The 19544-nt window shown below is 43.1% G+C and overlaps 1 protein-coding gene and 1 pseudogene across 3 annotated transcripts; both read left to right on the forward strand.

Moving 5' to 3' along the window:
* Nucleotides 1–8420: 8420 nt before the first annotated feature.
* On the forward strand, nucleotides 8421–11245 carry LOC311102499 (uncharacterized protein). 2 transcript variants are annotated; one of them, XM_084143859.1, is made up of 6 exons: nucleotides 8421–8548; nucleotides 8884–9000; nucleotides 9161–9424; nucleotides 9507–9670; nucleotides 9885–10024; nucleotides 10144–11245. In XM_084143859.1, the coding sequence occupies exons 1-6, from the start codon at nucleotides 8482–8484 to the stop codon at nucleotides 10322–10324; spliced, it is 933 nt and encodes a 310-aa protein (XP_083999985.1). In that variant the 5' UTR covers nucleotides 8421–8481; the 3' UTR covers nucleotides 10325–11245. The 2 variants fall into 2 exon arrangements, with proteins under 2 accessions (XP_083999985.1, XP_083999986.1); XM_084143860.1 differs by having other exon boundaries at nucleotides 10155–10257.
* A 3054-nt stretch (nucleotides 11246–14299) lies between these two features.
* LOC311103137 lies at nucleotides 14300–16734 on the forward strand (annotated as a pseudogene). Its single transcript, XR_014615777.1, has 6 exons — nucleotides 14300–14498; nucleotides 14681–14803; nucleotides 14897–15159; nucleotides 15390–15553; nucleotides 16073–16212; nucleotides 16464–16734. The product of XR_014615777.1 is annotated as an uncharacterized misc_RNA (transcript).
* Nucleotides 16735–19544: the final 2810 nt, after the last annotated feature.

Genomic DNA, 19544 nt, shown 5'->3' on the forward strand with positions numbered 1-19544 from the left:
GCTGGTCCTCAGACGATCCCTAAGGTGAAGAAGCCGGAAGTGGAGATCCTGGGCTGGCGTGGTTACACATGGTCTGCGGTTGTGAGGCCGGTTGGACGTACTGCCAAATTCTCTAAAACGACATTGGATACGGCTTATGGTAGAGAAATTAACATTCAATTATCTGGCAACAGCTCTGGTAGACATTCATACAGTCAGCATGCCAATTACACACTCCCTCAAAACTGGAGACTTCTCTTCCATGCGGATGAGGTCAGTGGGCATCCATTTTTCTTCAACCTGTGGCTGTTGCTAATAAGCAGTATCAGCTAGCTGTTCCTAGCTAAGGAGAACACAATTGATTCTCAGACTACTCATCCCTTTTGTAATTCCTTACACTTACTTCTCCCTGCCATTCACCAATGGAACTGGCTTGCTAACATATTCCTCCTCGGTCTATGGTCTAGCCACTCCATCTACAGGACCTGTTTGGATGGACTCAATTGCACAGAGCCACCGCCACTCATTGCCATAGGGTAGGACAGACGCAGTTTTTTGCTCACGGATTTGCCCCTGCAGATCTGTCCCCATCATGGTTGGAGGCTCCTCCCTGTCCCTCCACAGGCCTGTGACCGGATTGGTGGTTGCTGTTTTTTTCAGTTCCTGCCTCTCGCAGGGTCAGACGGTTGATTGCTGTCCAGAGTCTCTCGTTCTCTTTGAGCTGGTCACTGAACTGTTATCAAAGAGAACAACACTTGATAACACTTATCTGTCTGCATAGCAATGGAGTTCATCGGTTTTACACATTTCTAGAATAGGGACTCGAATCACAGTGTTACTACACACGTTTGCTTACAGGGATCCCTACAGGTGCTGGGTTGAATAAAGAGAAGATACAGAAACAAATCAATAAATGTATAATTCTTGTGCAATTTATATCTAGGCCAGTGGAGGCTGCTGAGGGGAGGACGGCTCATAATAATGGCTGGAACGGAGTCAATGGAATGCCATCAAACACATGGAAACCATGTGTTTGATGTATTTGACAACATTCCACTAATTCCGCTCCAGCCATTACCAAGAGCCCGTCCTCCCCAATTAAGGTGCCACTAACCTCCTGTGATCTAGGTCTATAGGCTACATTGAGGTTTTTCTTTCATTCTTTTTAGGCTATCTGGCATTAGTGTGTAAGCCTAAGCTTTAGGGTCTAACTTTACGCGTGCCATATAGCCTACACGCCAAAACCAAACGCTTTTGGGAATGGGCAGAAAACTTTAATGTCGATCCACTGAGACAAAAAGGCCAATGTCAGAGTTTAATTCAATAAGAGAAAAGCTGTGAAATGGAGAGTTGAAAATAAAGAGAAGGGAGGTGCCAGAAAAGTCATGTTTTGGAAAGATGTAAAAGAGGATGATAGTAGTGCCTATGTTATGTGTGCTGATTTTGAGGTGGTATACAAATTCGACAGTCACAAGACGGGACTTCAAATAGGCCTATGGCACGTCAAGGGAACTGTAGCCTACTGTGTAGGTATATAACCTCTCACATAGTCTTAATATTAACAGGAGTGGAGAAATACGATCTCTTTCTTTCAGCATCTTGAAAGAATGCGAATGTGCAGTTAGGGACAGTCTGTAGAGGTCCTATCTTAATCAGCATCATACAAGTTGATAGTATTTCAACCACATAAAATATGCATCCAAGCGGGACTGAAATCTTATCAGAAACATGTTTGGTTTGCTCTGCGAAAGAAGCAGAGATGACAGAAAACTTTACCAATGTCAACTAGATTGAAGCATTCATTCTACCATTTATGACATTATTCTGGTGAGCACGGCTTTATTTAGTCTTCTAGGGCAACATGTAATGACAGAGGAGAAGCTGCATGTATCTAATTACAGACATGTTGACTAACAAATAGCCTACGAAAATGTCGGAAATTATAAGCAGAAACATTTAAATTAGGCAAAATCTGACCTGTAGCCTACAGTGCATTTTAGATATTTGTGGGTTAGGGTCAGGTGCGGGGCCTCAGATTTTCACTTTATCAGATGTAGTCGGAAGGTTGCGGATGGATTATTAGCAATTGTGGGCGGGTGCAGGTGAACAAACAGCTGACCTGCGCACCACTAGTCTATAGTAAGTAATGCTTACCTGCTTCTGTAACAACTGGATCGTTGCCTCTTAACGATTGACTTTCTCTCGCAACTGTAAAAGAAAATGGCAACAACTACAGAGAAACACAGAACAATTTACAGTTACAATGTGTGTAAGGGGTTATCTTGCACATACAGTTGAAGTCGGAAGTTTACATACACTTAGGTTGGAGTCATTAAAACCTCAGAATAAAAAATTGTAGACCTCCACAAGTCTGGTTCATCCTTGGGAGCAATTTCCAAACACATGAAGGTACCACAATTATCTGTACAAACAATAGTACGCAAGTATAAACACCATGGGACCACGCAGCCGTCATACCGCTCAGGAAGGAGACGTGTTCTGTCTCCTAGAGATTAACGTACTTTGGTGCGAAAAGTGCAAATCAATCCCAGAACAATAGCAAAGGACCTTGTGAAGATGCTGGAGGAAACAGGTACAAAAGTATCTATATCCACAGTAAAACGAGTCCTATATCGACATAACATGAAAGGCCGCTCAGCAAGGAAGAAGCCACTGCTCCAAAACCGCCATAAAAAAGCCAGACTACGGTTTGCAACTGCACATGGGGACAAAGATTGTACTTTTTGGAGAAATGTCCTCTGGTCTGATTAAACAAAAATACAACTGTTTGGCCATAATGACCATCTTTATGTTTGGAGGAAAAAGGGGGTAGCTTTCAAGCCGAAGAACACCATCCAAACCGTGAAGCATGCTGTGGGAGTGCTTTGCTGCAGGAGGGACTGGTGCACGTCACAAAATAGATGGCATCATGAGGAAGGAAAATTATGTGGATATATAGAAGCAACATCTCAAGACATCAGTCAGAAAGTTAAAGCTTGGTCGCAAATAGGCCTTCCAAATGGACAATGACCCCAAGCATACTTCCAAAGTTGTGGCAAAATGGCTTAAGGACAACAAAGTCAAGGTATTGGAGTGGCCATCACAAAGCCCTGACCTCAATCCTATAGAATATTTGTGGGCAGAACTGAAAAAGCATGTGTGAGCAAGGAGGCCTACTGTCACGGATTCAGCCGAGGCTGCTCCTCCTCCTTGCTCAGGCAGGCTTCGGCGTTCGTCGTCCCCGGAGTACTAGCTGCTGCCGATCGATGACCCTGTGGGTCCGCACCACCACATGGCTGTCTCCACAGGACACCTGCCTGACAGGCCGCTCCTCAAAGAACTCCAACAGCACGGGCTCTAGGACCTCCCTGCCCTGCTCGTTCTCCACTCCTATACAGCCATAGTAGTCAGAACCAAACATGTACATCTGGTCCTCATCTGAAACTAAACACATCAACAGCATGTTGTCAAACTAGACCAAATCTTAATTTATGGCATGAGGTTGCAAATTGCTGTCTGAATTGTTTATCTGTGTTGTAAAAAGACAAAAATGGAGCCCTCCAACTGTAAAGATCCTATTCTACTGGCACAGAAGTAGTGCTCCACACAGACACACCACTCACCACTGACACAGGCAGTGAAATCAGCTCCACAAGCGACCTGACGGATGGCCTTTCCCTGCAGCCTCTCCACCTTGCGTGGCTGCCGGTACGAGGCCTGGTCCCCATGGCCCAACTGGCCCACCATCTTGGCCCCACCTTGGACACTCTAAAATGAAACCATGACATCAAAAGGGCACAAAAACAACTTTAAAGTGCTTGAAATGTGTTTTCTGCCTTGGACTTAAAGGAACAACATAGTACTCACAGCCAAAGTGTAAAGGTCTTTCTCCACGGTAACCACAGCAAAGTGGGTCTCCCCTGCACACACATGCTGGGCACTGCTGCCACCTTTAAAGGCGTCCAATTTCTGGGGTGTGAACTTTCCTCCTCCCTAGAAATACACCTCCCTAGAGCGTGTTGTCACTACAGCAACAGGGCTCTCAGTCGTTGTGCTCAACCTATGGACAAGTCACAAAATAACTTAATAAAAATATATACATTTACAAATACCACATTTGCATGATTAGGTGAATGTTTTGAACATACTTGGGTTTTTTCATTGCTGAGTTCAGCAAGGCTACTCTATCCTCAAGCTCCCTGAAACAAAACAAAATGTAATTTAGTCGAATAAAACAGCTGTTTTGATGATGTCTCTTACTACACCTATATTTAAGCAATCACATCATCTTCTCCATTTAGGCCATATCTTTCAGACATCCCATCACATTTTCTCCCCCTTCACCAGACTCACTGCCTGCGGCAGGAGATGATTGGCTGGTCCAGAATCTCATCAGCTGTGGGTCTCTTTTCTGGATCCTGCAAATAAATGTATCAAACATTACATTTGTTACTTTACAATACCATCCATCACACATCTTTCTGCATATAGAGAATCCGTTGTCATATCTTACAGCAACTGATTCCCTACATATGTACAGTGCATTCGGAAAGTATTCAGACCCCTTGACCTTTTCAACATTTTGTTACCTTACAGCCTTATTCTAAAATGGATTAAATAAAATAAATTCCTCATCAATCTACACACAATACCCCATAATGACAGAGCAAAAACAGTTTTTTAGATTTTTTTGTAAATCTATTGGGGAAAAAACCTGGAAATACCTTATTTAAGTATTCAGACCCTTTGCTATGAGAATCAAAATTTAGCTCAGGTGCATCCTGTTTCCATTGATCATCCTTGAGATATGTCTACAACTTGATTGGAGTCCACTTGTGGTAAATTCAATTGATTGGACATGATTTGGAAAGGTACACACCTGTCTATATAAGGTCCCACAGTTGACAGTGCATGTCAGAGCAAAAACCAAGCCATGAGGTCGAATAAATTGTCCGTAGAGCTCCGAGACAGGATTGTGTCGAGGCACAGATCTGGGGGAGGGTACCAAAACATGTCTACAGCATTGAAGGTCCCCAAGAACACAGTGGCCTCCATCATTCTTAAATGGAAGAAGTTTGGAACTACCAAGACTCTACCTAGAGCTGGCCGCCCGGCCAAACTGAGCAATCAGGGGAGAAGGGCCTTGGTCAGGGAGGTGACCAAGAACCCGATGGTCACTCTGACAGAGCTCCAGAGTTCCTCTGTGGAGATCTCTGCAGCATTCCATCAATCAGGCCTTTATGGTAGAGTGGCCACTCCACAGCCCGCTTGGAGTTTGCCAAAAGGCACCTGAAGGACTCTCAGACCATGAGAAACAGAATTCTCTGGTCTGATGAAACCAAGATTAAACTCTTTGGCCTGAATACCAAGCGTCACGTCTGGAGGAAACCTGGCACCATCCCTACGGTGAAGCATGGTGGTGGCAGCATGATGCTGTGGGGGTGTTTTTCAGCAGCAGGGACTGGGAGACTAGTCAGGGTCGAGGGAAAGATGAACGGAGCAAAGTACAGAGAGATCCTTGATGAAAACCTGCTCCAGAGCGCTCAGGTCATCAGACTGGGGCGAAGGTTCACCTTCCAACAGGACAACGACCCTAAGCACACAGCCAAGACAACGCAGGAGTGCCTTCGGGACAAGTCTCTGAATGTCCTTGAGTGGCCCAGCCAGAGCCCGGACTTGAACCCGATCGAACGTCTCTGGAGAGACCTGAAAATAGCTGTGCAGCAACGCTCCCCATCCAACCTGACAAAGCTTGAGAGGATCTGCAGAGAACAATGGGAGAAACTCCCCGAATACAGGTGTGCCAAGCTTGTAGCGTCATACCCAAGAAGAATCGATGCTATAATCGCTGCCAAGGGTGCTTCAACAAAGTACTGAGGAAAGGGTCTGAATACTTATGTAAACGTAAAAAAATTTTGTTTTAGATTCATGCCAGCAAACCCACTACACAACACAACACTAAACAATAAGTTAACTGCACTATAACGGTGAGAAACGGTGCCCACACACTGTTAGGGCCTACATAAAGCTGTCCCAACAGCAGAGTACCAACAGCAGTCCCAACACCTTACCACTGCTACACCTGGCTATCAGCTGAGCCTTGTCTGGCAGTGAAACAGTTAATTCAGCCTCGTTTACTGCCTTTTAAGAAAACATAGCTGATATGGCTGACTTGCTTAAACAAATGTGGTTTCTACTGACAATTGAGATGTACAAACTATGGCATAAGGGGACGACGAGCAGATAAGAGGCAATTCGTAATTTCGATTAAGACGTTAATGAGCGAGCTAGGACAGACGTAGTCAATTTAACTATTTGTTCAGCACTTTTGAAATGTACAGCGACAGAATTCAGAACATGGGCCATTCTTACAGTATTCTCCCTGCTGTACACCAAGTCAGAACCGTAGGATAAATAAAGGGGGAATATAAGCAGACAATGAAAGCTCTCACAATATTAGATGATTACATTTCTCTACATGTGCACCACCAAGTCAGAATAGTAGGCGAAGTTAGGAGGGGAAACCGTACCAAATTATTAGGGTGAGGCATATAGGCTATTAACAGCTTACTACACAACATACACTTAGTATTACTTTCTTAGCTAAAGTATACATATCTCCCTGGCATATTACATCATTTATGCAGCAGTATACAATACATTTTTGGAATCACCTTGTTGTGCTGTGCTCACTTGAACAGGAAGGTGGTGCGGCGGTCCTTCGTGAGCAAATTTAGTAATCAAACTTTATCATCAAAATCTGGCATTCTCTGGATTTATGGTGCTTTCAAGACAATTGGGAACTCTAAAAAAAACAAGGTTGAATCATGATGATGTCAGTGATCTTCAGGTCGGAGCTCTAGAAAGAGGCCTGAGTTCCCGACTTGCAATTTCGAGTTGGATGACCGTTCAAAGTGTATTTTCCCATTCAGAGCTAATTTCTTTCAGAGTTCCCAGTTGTCTTGAACTCACTGAAATCCGATTTCCCAGTTCTGAGTTTCCAGTTGTTTTGAGCGCGGCAGAAGTCATGCTGGATTCACACAATGGCCAATGTTGAATGTTTATCCTTTCAAGCTTGAAAAAGAGACCCTTAAACCCACACTTGGGACCACACACCTACTCCACTGAATAGTAGGATAGTGATTGCTTTGCAATGCTTGCAGTTAGCCATTGATTCCTTCCAAACCACTCAGTGTTGAATTTGTGATTTCCCAACTTGTTGTGTAATGTTTATATCCAATGGCCGATGAGCACCGATACGTTTTATCTATAATTTCTCTTCATTATTTCTCTTCATATGACTAAAAAGGATTTGCTAGTAGATTGTCGACTTGATTCATGATGATGATTGCTAGCTTGCTAGCTAAGACTTGTCACGATCGTCATTTGAAGAAACGGGCCAATGCGCAGTGTGGAATGCGAACATCTTTTATTTATATTTCACCACACGAACAAAAACAACAAAACGATACGTGAAGTCCTTGGGTACATACACAAACCAACACGGAACAAGATACCACACCACACAAATGCCAAACGACTACCTAAGTATGGTTCCCAATCAGAGACAACAAGCAACAGCTGATTCACGTTGCCTCTGATTGAGAACCACCCCGGCCAACATAGAAACACATCAACTAGATCCTGAACATAGAAACACAAAACATAGACTCTACACACCCTGGCTCAACATAACAGAGTCCCCAGAGCCAGGGCGTGACAAGACTTTGAAAGTATGATGTTGACATGATCAGTCCAATCAAAGCTGCTGTAGATATAACATGATTTGACGTCATTTTTTCTGTGGCCAATGACCTTGAGCCTTCTTGGATGCGCATTTCTAATGTAACTCAATGGCAGCACCCAAGGGGCTTGAATATTTAAGCTCTACCCTTAGATTTGGCGGTGACGTAGTGTCCCCATGAGTGACAGAACACTGAGCCAATCACGGCGCAACTAGAGAACCACCACAGAAAGCACAGAGCTAGGCTGAAACACCTGCATTTTGGAGCTGCCTTACTCAAGAAAGCAAAAAAGAGACCAAGTTTGAATGCGGCTTTATTAACTCAAATGTATTGCTGTTGTTTTTTTACATAGTTTGCAAACTGATATGTGACACGCATTAATGCCAAAATAACATGCAAAGCAGGCATCCCAAAAATGACGGGTCGCCACTGGCTGTGATATGAAATATATAATTTTACTTGTCACCGAGCTGCCTGTAAGCTACTGTCAAAATCACGGTAACCCCTTTACAGTATAGAGCCTTTCTATGATCATACATACTGTATCTCTGATGTCAATCCTGTCATTGCACAAATAGACACACACACACACACACACACACACACACACACACACACACACACACACAAACATGCAGACACACAAACAAGCACACACACTATATTGACACAGTACAATGTTTGAACAAACTCCATAGAGAGATACAACCATCCCCACTGACTGGAACAGATCATTTTAAACAAGGCAGACAATTCAATGGCGAATTCAGAGACATATACAGAAAATTGGTTAGACACAGATGATAACCAAGACCAGAAAGCAGGTACAGTAAACAAAAACATTTTTCTAGTATAAACTAATATGATTTAGATATCAAGTCAATGTGTTAACCTTTTGCTTCAGTGTATTGTGACTGTACATTTTTGTTTTTATATGTTTTTGTTTTGGCTTTGGTAGAGCTCTTTGAGACAATGTGGACTTTGACACTGCCCACCTCTAAAAGTGTATCCCTGATCCAGTTTGTGCAAATCAGAATTTTTTGTATGCTGTCTGGAATGTTTCACTCAAATCATTCAGTGAAAACATTGCTATTTTGTAGACTTTATAACTTGTTTATAACCTCTACACTCTGATACTGACGGAAATTATCCCTTTCAGTGTCCACATTCACAGTAAGAGATGGGCCCAGTTTTCCACAGTACCGATTGGTTACAATATGTTTGGGGCTACTTAGTGCTCTTCTACTGATTGTTGCCATTGTCCTGGGAGTATACTGTGAGTGTAACCATGTCCAAAGATAAGTCTCAATACTAAGTATAGTAATCTCGCACCCTCAATGTACATGGTTACAAAGAAAAAACGTAAATGTACTACTTTGTTCATGAAAGGTGTTTTTTCTCCCTAGTGATATTGGGTCCCTCTTTGATCCCCACAGGTAATAAAGTCAGTGAGAGTCATCTTCCACTATATCGGAATTTGACACAGATCAGCAGTGAGCTGGAGCAACTCCGAGCCGTCCAGAACAATGTGATTCATGCTAAAGAGGAGGCCCAGAGAAAGTTACACAGAGAGCTCACTAGCCTTCACCAACTAGAGATAGAATTACAGCAACAGACGACCAGCGTCGATAACTTTCAGGCGCAGATTGAGAGCCTTCGCAAGGAGAAGACGCAGATGCAGTCCCAAATATCTTCGCTTGGTGAGATAACTTTTTGTGAGACACCCAATTTAGGATTTGATCTACCGATTAGTAAAAACAAACATAATATGTGTCTTTACAGAGGTAAGCTGTGGCCTATGTTTGCCAGGATGGGATCTGCTAAACTCAACGTGTTACTACTTTGCCATTTCTGATGCCATTGAGTCTAGAAGCTGGGGAGAGGCCAGAAAAGAATGTTTAAGTTATGGAGCTGACCTGGTTGTGGTAGATAACTGGGAGAAGCAGGTAAGACATATACCGTCAGTGTGAATCTTGTTACTGTAACTGGGAGCGTGATGTTTATTATCATATTTTGTGTGACTGAGGGCATTGTAGTGGGAAAGTAAGTACTGTTCCAAACTTGGCATTATTAATAATTTAACCAACCTAATTCAACAGCTTGTTTGTGCATGACTCTCTCTCTTTCTCTGTGTGTGTCTGTGTGTTTGTGTTTTCTCAGGAGTTTATCAATAAGGCAATACAAGCATTACGATACGGTTCAAGAGTCTGGCACCTAACAGGGTTCTGGATAGGACTGAAGGAGGAAGATGATACAGAGGGGACCTGGACATGGCTTGATGGGACTGAGCTGACTCAGGGGTAAGAGCTGCACAAGTCATTGGAATTGGTTTGTTATGTAGCTAGTATTACCATTGACTATTACTACTGTCCTATTACCTATTACGTAGTCTAAAAATGAACCTTGACCTTTGTTCAAGGTACTGGGCAGATGGGGAGCCTAACGACTATAGGAGAAATGAGGACTGTGCAGCCATTTACTCCAACTATCCCATGAGGACTTGGGATCCCAGGAAGACTTGGAACGATGCCCCATGTAGAAATGCACTGAAATGGATATGTGAAATGAAAGCAAAGGCAGCCCAGGAATTCAAGTTGTAATCATTTGTCTCATGAGTGTTGCCATATGCAAAGACACTACATGTTAAATGAAGTTTTTTATAACAAAAGTAAATGAATGGTTATTAAACTCTTCTAATTTAGCCATATTGGGCAATTATATAACATCACTGGTTGTTTGATGATCTTTCTGTCACACACACACACAGTCTTGTACAGCTAACCTTGTGGGGACACAATTCCGCTAACCCTAAACCTAACCCTAACCCGTACTCTTACCCTAACCTTAACCCTAACCTTAACCCAAAAACCTAACCTTAACCCTAAACCTAGCCCTAGCTCCTAACCCTAACATTAAAAATAACCCTAGCTCCTAACCCTAAACCTCATTCTAACCTTAATCCTGAACCCCCTAGAAATAGCATTTGACCTTGTGGGGACCAACAAAATAAAATAATAATAAAATGCCATTTAGCAGACGCTTTTATCCAAAGCGACTTACAGTCGTGCGTGCATACATTTTTGTGTATGGGTGGTCCCGGGGATCGAACCCACTACCTTGGCGTTACAAGCGCCGTGCTCTACCAGCTGAGCTACAGAGGACCATGAAAATGTCCCCAGTTGGTCATAGTCATCATAGTATCTGACTGATGCATGACTGCACAAAATAAAATGTTTCTGAGTGGTATTTTCAGGTGCTCTGTGTGGATTGACAGGTCTGAGGCTGTTGGTGGGATAATGCCGTTGTGCACTCTAAAGATCATGTCTGTCTATTCCAATTTGGAGACTCCAGAGTGCATGACTGTTTATTTAGCATCTTCACTAAACTACACCAAGCTTTAGAAATAGAAAAATAAGAAAACGTGTTTTTGGTTTATTACAGTTTTTTATTTATTGCTAACAAGCATTGTTCAATACTGCGGATACATGTGCAAAACTCTAAATACAGTTATCACAACAACACTCTATGTGGCAACCTGTGGATTATTTGTAATTGCTTTGATACAAAATGTATTCAATGACATCTTTCAAATTACATAAATACTTGTCTCACAAAAACACATTTACCAACAAAACTCTATATATCTACAGACCATTTTGCAAATGTTAAGATACCCTTATCAAAACTGTTAAACTCAAGTTCAAAAGCTACTGAAAATTGAATTAGACTGCATTTTTTTACATAGCTACAGTAAAAACAAAATAATAATAATAACTCTTAATTATTCACTGCTGATTTTCATTCTACATTACGTAATTGAAGACCTACCCAGGTGTTTTCCATTTTTATGTCATTACCATCTCTACAAAAGGGGACATCTTTGGAATATATTTTACATAAACATGGACCCAGCCAAAGATCGTGTAGTGGCTTACAGAGGTGGAAGAGTTGCCGGGAGAGGCAGAGGATTACGTATCCGTGGTGGAAGACGACTGAGGGGAAGACCCAGAGTTGTAGTGTCAGATGAGATTAGGGCTACAATCATTAATCATTTTGTCAATCATGGTCTATCAATGCGAGATGCTGGTCTCAGAGTGCAGCCAAATTTGCAACGCTCAACTGTGTCATCTATTATAAAAACCTTCCAGCAAACTAACAGGTAAGATGTGCATTCTGCATGGGCATCTAACTGTACTGAATATTACTGTAGAGTAGTAAATCGAGCAAAAGCTCTCCGAACCACTTGTGTGTGATTTTATTTTTGTTTTAGGAGCCAACGGTTACCAAATGGAGGGGGGAGAGGTAGGATTTTCTCTGCTCAGCAGGAAGCTGTAATTGTTGACATGGTCATTAGCAACAATGCCATAAAACTCAGAGAAATTCAAGAGAGAGTGTTGGCAGACAATAATACATTTCAAAATGTTGAAAGTGTAATCACAACAATCACCAGAGCACTGCACACACAGCAGTTACAGTATACTGTAATGTAAACTACTGTTATAGAATAACTGTTATGTTGCCCTGTGGATTTACAATATTTTAGAGTCATGGGGCTTGAAGCCAGGCCAAAACCCCACATGTTCGTCTTTGTGGATGAGGCTGGTTTTAACATGGCCAAAACACGCCGACGTGGAAGGAATGTGATTGGGAAAAGAGCAACAGTGAATGTCCCGGGCCAGAGGGGTGCCAACATCACAATGTGTGCCGCAATATCCTCTGAAGGATTGCTGTTACATAAACTACTAATTGGGCCATACAACACAGAGCGCCACATTTCATTCATGGATGACCTCTATGGAAGGCTTTTGCCAGGTGAAGAAAGAGGGCAAGTCAGAAGAAATATGGAAACCTGGGTGATTGTATGGGACAATGTGGTATTTCACCACTCCCATGCAGTCACAGTGTGGTTTGCAGCCCATCCCGGGATGGTGTTACTTTTCCTCCCCCCTTACTCTCCCTTCCTCAACCCCATAGAATAATTATTTTCCTCATGGAGGTGGAAAGTTTATGACCACCATCCACATGATCAAATGTCACTCTTGGATGCAATGAATGCAGGATGCCTGGATATCGCTGCAGAAGATTGCCAGGGATGGATCAGGCATGCAAAGAGATTCTTTCCCAGGTGTACTGCACGAGAGGCCATACGTTGTGATGTGGATGAGAACTTGTGGCCCAATGCAGCAGACAGGGTTGACTAGCATTGTTATATATCTGTTTCATTTGGACAATATGCTATGCATATTCATAGTGTGTATACACTTTATGTTTGTTTAACAGTACTGGAATTATTTATTTTTGTGGATTTTGGAATTACTCTGCAAAAAGCAAAATACAGTAATTTGCAGAAATACAGTAAATTGTATTGAAGCATATTGCAGCTGTAATGAATACTCGGACAGAGTGGTAAGATCCAATCGCAGAATAGCGATGCTTTATTAGAGTACAGACAAGGGTATAGCTTAATCGTGGTCGGGCGGGCTGTGGTCAAAACCGGGCAAGGCATAGACAGGCAGAGGTACCAAAGGAGCGGGCTTAGTCGTAGTCGAGGGCACAGGCACAGGATCAGAGCACGGTAATCACTGGGGTAGACAAGCAGAGGATTAAGCAATTCGGGGAGTCAAACAAGGCACAGGTCGGATACACGGTTAATCAAAACAACAAACTCTCTCTCTCTCTCTCTCTCTCTCTCTCTCTCTCTCTCTCTCTCTCTCTCTCTCTCTCTCTCTCTCTCTCTCTCTCTCTCTCTCTCTCTCTCTCTCTCTCTCTCTCTCTCTCTCTCTCTCTCTCTCTCTCTCTCTCTCTCTCTCTCTCTCTCTCTCGGAACAAAACGCTTAGCAAGTCACAAAGGAACAATACCTCGCACCGACTGAACCTCTGAGCACACCTTATATCCTACCCTAATTACGGACAGGTGTGCTCAGAACTCAGGTGAACCAGATCGAGTCTGATGACTCCCCCTCTCTGTAGATCGGGGAAGTGTCAGACTCTGTCTAGACCCAGCCAACCCCCGATCCCTTACAGCAGCCTTTCTGCTTTATTTCTTTACATATATTGCAGGACATTCTATACAGTACAGGTTTGCCACTCTTCTTTTGTAAAAATGACTGTTGGTTCATCTAAAAAACTATGATATTAAAGACAAATTGACACATTTTCAAGTGGTAGCTGTTTTTAGAGTTTTGTAGGTCATGATACTATGAATGACAAAGTGTGCATGTTGTGAGAGACTGTTAGCTTTCATTTGGTAGAAATATTTGCTTTTGAGACATGTAGGATGTGCATTGCCAAGTTGCATGTTGTTTTGATAACTGTATTTAGAGTTTTGCACATGTATCCGCAGTATTGAACAATGCTGGTTAGCAATCGAAAAAAAAACTGTAAAGAAGGATCAAGATTAACTGCATTCTGAGGTGTTGTCTTGGTTCCAGACACTAGCATAACAAACTGTGATCCCAATCAATAGGAAAAACTAAATGTTGCCACCCACACAAACACTCCTTCCTCCACTCAAACTACCAATGGCTTCACAGTATTCACATGAAGCATTGACATAGGGCAATGACTAAACAAATCCTCCACAGGCAGAGAGAACGAGTAAACAGTTGTTTTAGTTCAATATTGGCAGATAGCAGACAGACAAGTCAATGGAGAATTCTGACATATCAGAAAATGTGTTGAAGGGATTCAAGGGAACGTACAATGAGCTGATATGTCAGGATGATTTCAGCACAGATGGACATCCTCTCTATAACAGACAAGACCAACAACAAGGTACAGTGACCTTTTTGGGAAAAGCAAGAGAATATCTGCACTCCTATAAAATATAAATCCAGGAGCTTTTGACAGATTGTAGATTTGAGTATTAAATTCTGAATACAGGGATGTCACTAAAATCTCGTGGATGAACCCAAATATTATTGCGGTAATACTTGATAAAATTGTCTCTTGTCCAGTGTCCATGTTCATGGTGAGAGATGGGCTGAGTTCTCGATTCTACCGATTGGTTGCAGTGAGTCTGGGCATGCTCAGTGCTCTTCTACTGGCCGTTGACATTGGTCTGGGGTCCAATGTGAGTAGTGTCCTTATCATTTCCCTCTCATTTAAATAATTAACTGAACAATTCTGTCCTCTTCCTCTAGTAATGTTAGGTCTCTCTTTGGGCCCCACAGACAGCAAAGTCAGTGAGAAGTACAGTCCACTATATCAGAAACTTGACACAGATCAGCAGTGAGCTGGAGCAACTCAGAGCTACCCACCGTATATGATCCACGCCAAAGAGGAGGCCTTGACAGTGTACAGAGAGAGCTCCAAAATGTGTACAAAACCAGCGGGCAGCTAGAGAGTGCCAAACACACTGGCATGGAGTTACAGAGGCAGGTTGAAAGCCTTCAGGAACAGAAGGTGGCATTGCAGTCCCGTGTCACTGAAGTTGGTGAGACTTTTGGGACTCAGTCTTTTGTAGCCTATGCTGTGTTTATCTAGAAGCGACATTGATTAATTTATAATGTATTCTTAGTAGATGTTTATATCAAAATAATCGCTTTGAGAAATCCCACTCTGGAGATTGAAACAGCAATGTATGCTTATATGGGGGCCTTCATTTGTCAGATGTTACAGCAACAGTAATGTTTCAATGACTGTTTCCATTTCATTTTGTAACAGTGGAAAGCTGTGGCCGTTGTTTGCCAGGATGGGAACTGCTAAACTCAGTGTGTTACTACTTTCCCTTGTCTGACTCCATTCCTCTGAAAACGTGGGACAGAAGCAGAGATAACTGCATTAAACAAGGAGCTGACCTGGCAAAAATAGATAGTGAAGAGAAGCAGGTAAATTATTTGGATATATTCCACATGGTGTAACTTCCACACTGGGTTAAAGAATATATACGGTACATACCATGTTAGCATAGAATGAGTAGAACGTTCTAGCGTTCTCATCAGTTCTATGGAATGTGTGTCTAAATGTAATTATGTAAATGCCCCAGTCCATGGAGTAGGCCCCTTTACACGGTAAAGGTTTGACCTCTCTTTCTCTCTCTCTCTCTCTCTCTCTCTCTCTCTCTCTCTCTCTCTCTCTCTCTCTCTCCTCTCTTTCTCTCTTTCTCTCTCTCTCTCTCTCTCTCTTCTTTCTCTCTCTCTCTCTCTCTCTCTCTCTCTCTCTCTCTCTCTCTCTCTCTCTCTCTCTCTCTCTCTCTCTCTCTCTCTCTCTCTCTCTCTCTCTCTCTCTTTCTCTCTTTCTCTCTCTCTCTCTCTCTCTCTCTCTCTCTCTCTCTCTCTCTCTCTCTCATCTCTCTCTCTCTCTCTCTCTCTCTCTCTCTCTCTCTGTATGTGTCTGTGTCTGCTCAGGAGTTTATCAATAAGGCAATACAAGCATTAAGATACAGCTCAGGATCCTGGCACCTAACAGGGTTCTGGATAGGACTGAAGGAGGAAGAGGATACAGAGGGGACCTGGACATGGCTTGATGGGACTGAGCTGACTCAGGGGTAAGAGCTGCACAAGTCATTGGAATTGGTTTGTTATGTAGCTAGTATTACCATTGACTATTACTACTGTCCTATTACCTATTAATTAACATCAGAGCCATATAGACTCTGAATAACATAGGTTCAACTTATCTGCTATGGCAAAGTATGGAGATAGACAGATTGTCTAAATATTAGCATTACCATTGTCTATTACTACTGTCTTATTACCTATTACGTAGTCTAAAAATGAACCTTGACCTTTGTTCAAGGTACTGGGCAGATGGGGAGCCTAACGACGCTATGAATAACGAGGATTGTGCAGCCATTTACTCCAAAAAACATCCCACGTGGACTTCGGATCGCATGAAGACTTGGAACGATGCCCCATGTAGAAATGCACTGAAATGGATATGTGAAATGAAAGCAAAGGCAGCCCAGGAATTAAAGTTGTAATCATTTGTCTCATGAGTGTTGCTATATGCAAAGACACTACATGTTAAATGAAAATGTTTATAACAAAAGTAAATAATTGGTTTTAAATTCTTGTCATTTAGCCTCTTTACGTGCAGCGCCAATATCAAATCAAATCAAATTTTACTTGTCACATACACGTGTTTAGCAGATGTTATTGCGGGTGTAGCGAAATGCTTGTGCTTCTAGCTCCGACAGTGCAGTAATATCTAACAAGTAATATCTAACAATTTCACAACAAATACCCAATACACACAAATCTAAGTAAGGAATGGAATTAAGAATATATACATATATGGACGAGCAATGACAGAGCGGCATGGACTAAGATACAGTAGAATATTATAGAATACAGTATATACATATGAGATGAGTAATGCAAGATATGTAAACATTATTAAAGTGACTAGTGTTCCATTTATTAAAGTGGCCAGTGATTTCAATAGGCAGCAGCAGCCTCTAATGTGCTAGTGATGGCTATTTAACAATCTGATGGCCTTGAGATAGAAGCTGTTTTTCAGTCTCTTGGTTCCAGCTTTGATGCACCTGTACTGACCTCGCCTTCTGGATGATAGCAGGGTGAACAGGCAGTGGCTCGGGTGGTTGATGTCCTTGATTATCTTTTTGGCCTTCCTGTGACATCGGGTGCTGTAGGTGTCCTCGAGGGCAGGTAGTTTGCCCCCGGAAATGCGTTCGGCAGACCACACCGCCCTCTGGAGAACCCTGTGGTTGCGGGCGGTGCAGTTGTCGTACCAGGCGGTAATACAGCCCGACAGGATGCTCTCAATTGTGCATCTGTAAAAGTTTGTGAGGGTTTTAGGTGCAGGCTCTGCTGAGCCTTCTTCACCACACTGTCTGCATGGGTGGACCATTTCAGTCTGTCAGTGATGTGTACACCAAGGAACTTGAAGCTTTCCACCTTCTCCACTGCGGTCCTGTCGATGTGGATGGGGGGTGCACCCTCTGCTGTTTCCTGAAGTCCACGATCATCTCCTTTGTTTTGTTGACGTTGAGTGAGAGGTTATTTTCCTGGCACCACACTCCCAGAGCCCTCCCTGTAGGCTGTCTCGTCATTGTTGGTAATCAAGCCTACTACATTTACATTTACATTTTAGTCATTTAGCAGACGCTCTTATCCAGAGCGACTTACAGTTAGTGAGTGCATACATAATTTTTTTTCATACTGGCCCCCCGTGGGAATCAAACCCACAACCCTGGCGAAACGCCATGCTCTACCAACTGAGCTACATCCCTGCCGGCCATTCCCTCCCCTACCCTGGACGATGCTGGGCCAATTGTGCGCCGCCCCATGGGTCTCCCGGTCGCGGCCGGCTACGACTACTGTTGTGTCATCTGCAAACTTGATGATTGAGTTGGAGGCGTGCTTGGCCACGCAGTCATGGGTGAACAGGGAGTACAGGAGGGGGCTGAGCACGGCCCTTGTGGGGCCCCAGTGTTGAGGATCAGCGAAGTGGAGATGTTGTTTCCTACCTTCACCACCTGGGGGCGGCCCATCAGGAAGTCCAGGACCCAGTTGCACAGGGCTGGGTTCAGACCCAGGGCCTCGAGCTTAATGATGAGCTTGGAGGGTACTATGGTGTTGAATGCTGAGCTATAGTCAATGAACAGCATTCTTACATAGATATTCCTCTTGTCCAGATGGGATAGGGCAGTATGCAGTGTGATGGCGATTGCATCGTCTGTGGATCTATTGGGGCGGTAAGCAAATTGAAGTGGGTCTAGGGTGACAGGTAAGGTAGAGGTGATATGATCCTTGACTAGTCTCTCAAAGCACTTCATGATGACAGAGGTGAGTGATAGTCATTTTGTTCAGTTACCTTTGCTTTCTTGGGTACAGGAACAATGGTGGCCATCTTGAAGCATGTGGGGACAGCAGACTGGGATAGGGAGTGATTGAATATGTCCGTAAACACACCAGCCAGCTGGTCTGCGCATGCTCTGAGGACGCGGCTTGGAATGCCGTCTGGGCCGGCAGCCTTGCGAGGGTTAACATGCTTAAATGTCTTACTCACGTAGGCCATGGAGAAGGAGAGCCCACAGTCCTTGGTAGTGGGCCGCGTCGGTGGCACTGTGTTATCCTCAGAAGATGTGAGTTCCCAATATGGGCAATTATTTGCTTTATCACTGGTTGTTTGAGGATATTTTTGTTATTGGAAGGTATCCTGTAATCCTTGGGCACACACACACACAAACACACACACACACCTCCCTCCACTCAAACCACCAACGGCTTCACAGTATTCACATGAAGCATTGACATAGGGCAATGACTAAACAAATCCTCCACAGGCAGAGAGAACGAGTAAACAGTTGTTTTAGTTCAATATTGGCAGATAGCAGACAGACAAGTCAATGGAGAATTCTGACGTATCAGAAAATGTGTTGAAGGGATTCAAGGGAACGTACAATGTGCTGATATGTCAGGATGATTTCAGCACAGATGGACATCCTCTCTATAACAGACAAGACCAACAACAAGGTAACTTAAGGAGAACGTGACATTTTGGGAAAAGCAAGAGAATATCTGCTCTCCTATAAAAAAATCTATCCAGGAGCTTTTGGCAGATTGTAGATTTGAGTATTAAATTCTGAATACAAAGATGTCACTAAAATCCCATCGATGAACCCAAACATTATTGTGGTATTAATAAAATTGTCCCTTGTCCAGTGTCCATGTTCATGGTGAGAGATGGGCTGAGTTCTCGATTCTACTGATTGGTTGCAATGGATCTGGGCATGCTCAGTGCTCTTCTACTGGCCGTTGACATTGGTCTGAGGGTCCAATGTGAGTAGTGTCCTTTATCATTTCCCTCTCATTTAAATAATTAACTGAACAATTCTGTCCTCTTCCTCTAGTA

This window comes from Coregonus lavaretus (genome assembly GCF_964263955.1).
Source record: "Coregonus lavaretus genome assembly, chromosome: 27".
NCBI classification, from domain to species: Eukaryota; Metazoa; Chordata; class Actinopteri; order Salmoniformes; family Salmonidae; genus Coregonus; species Coregonus lavaretus.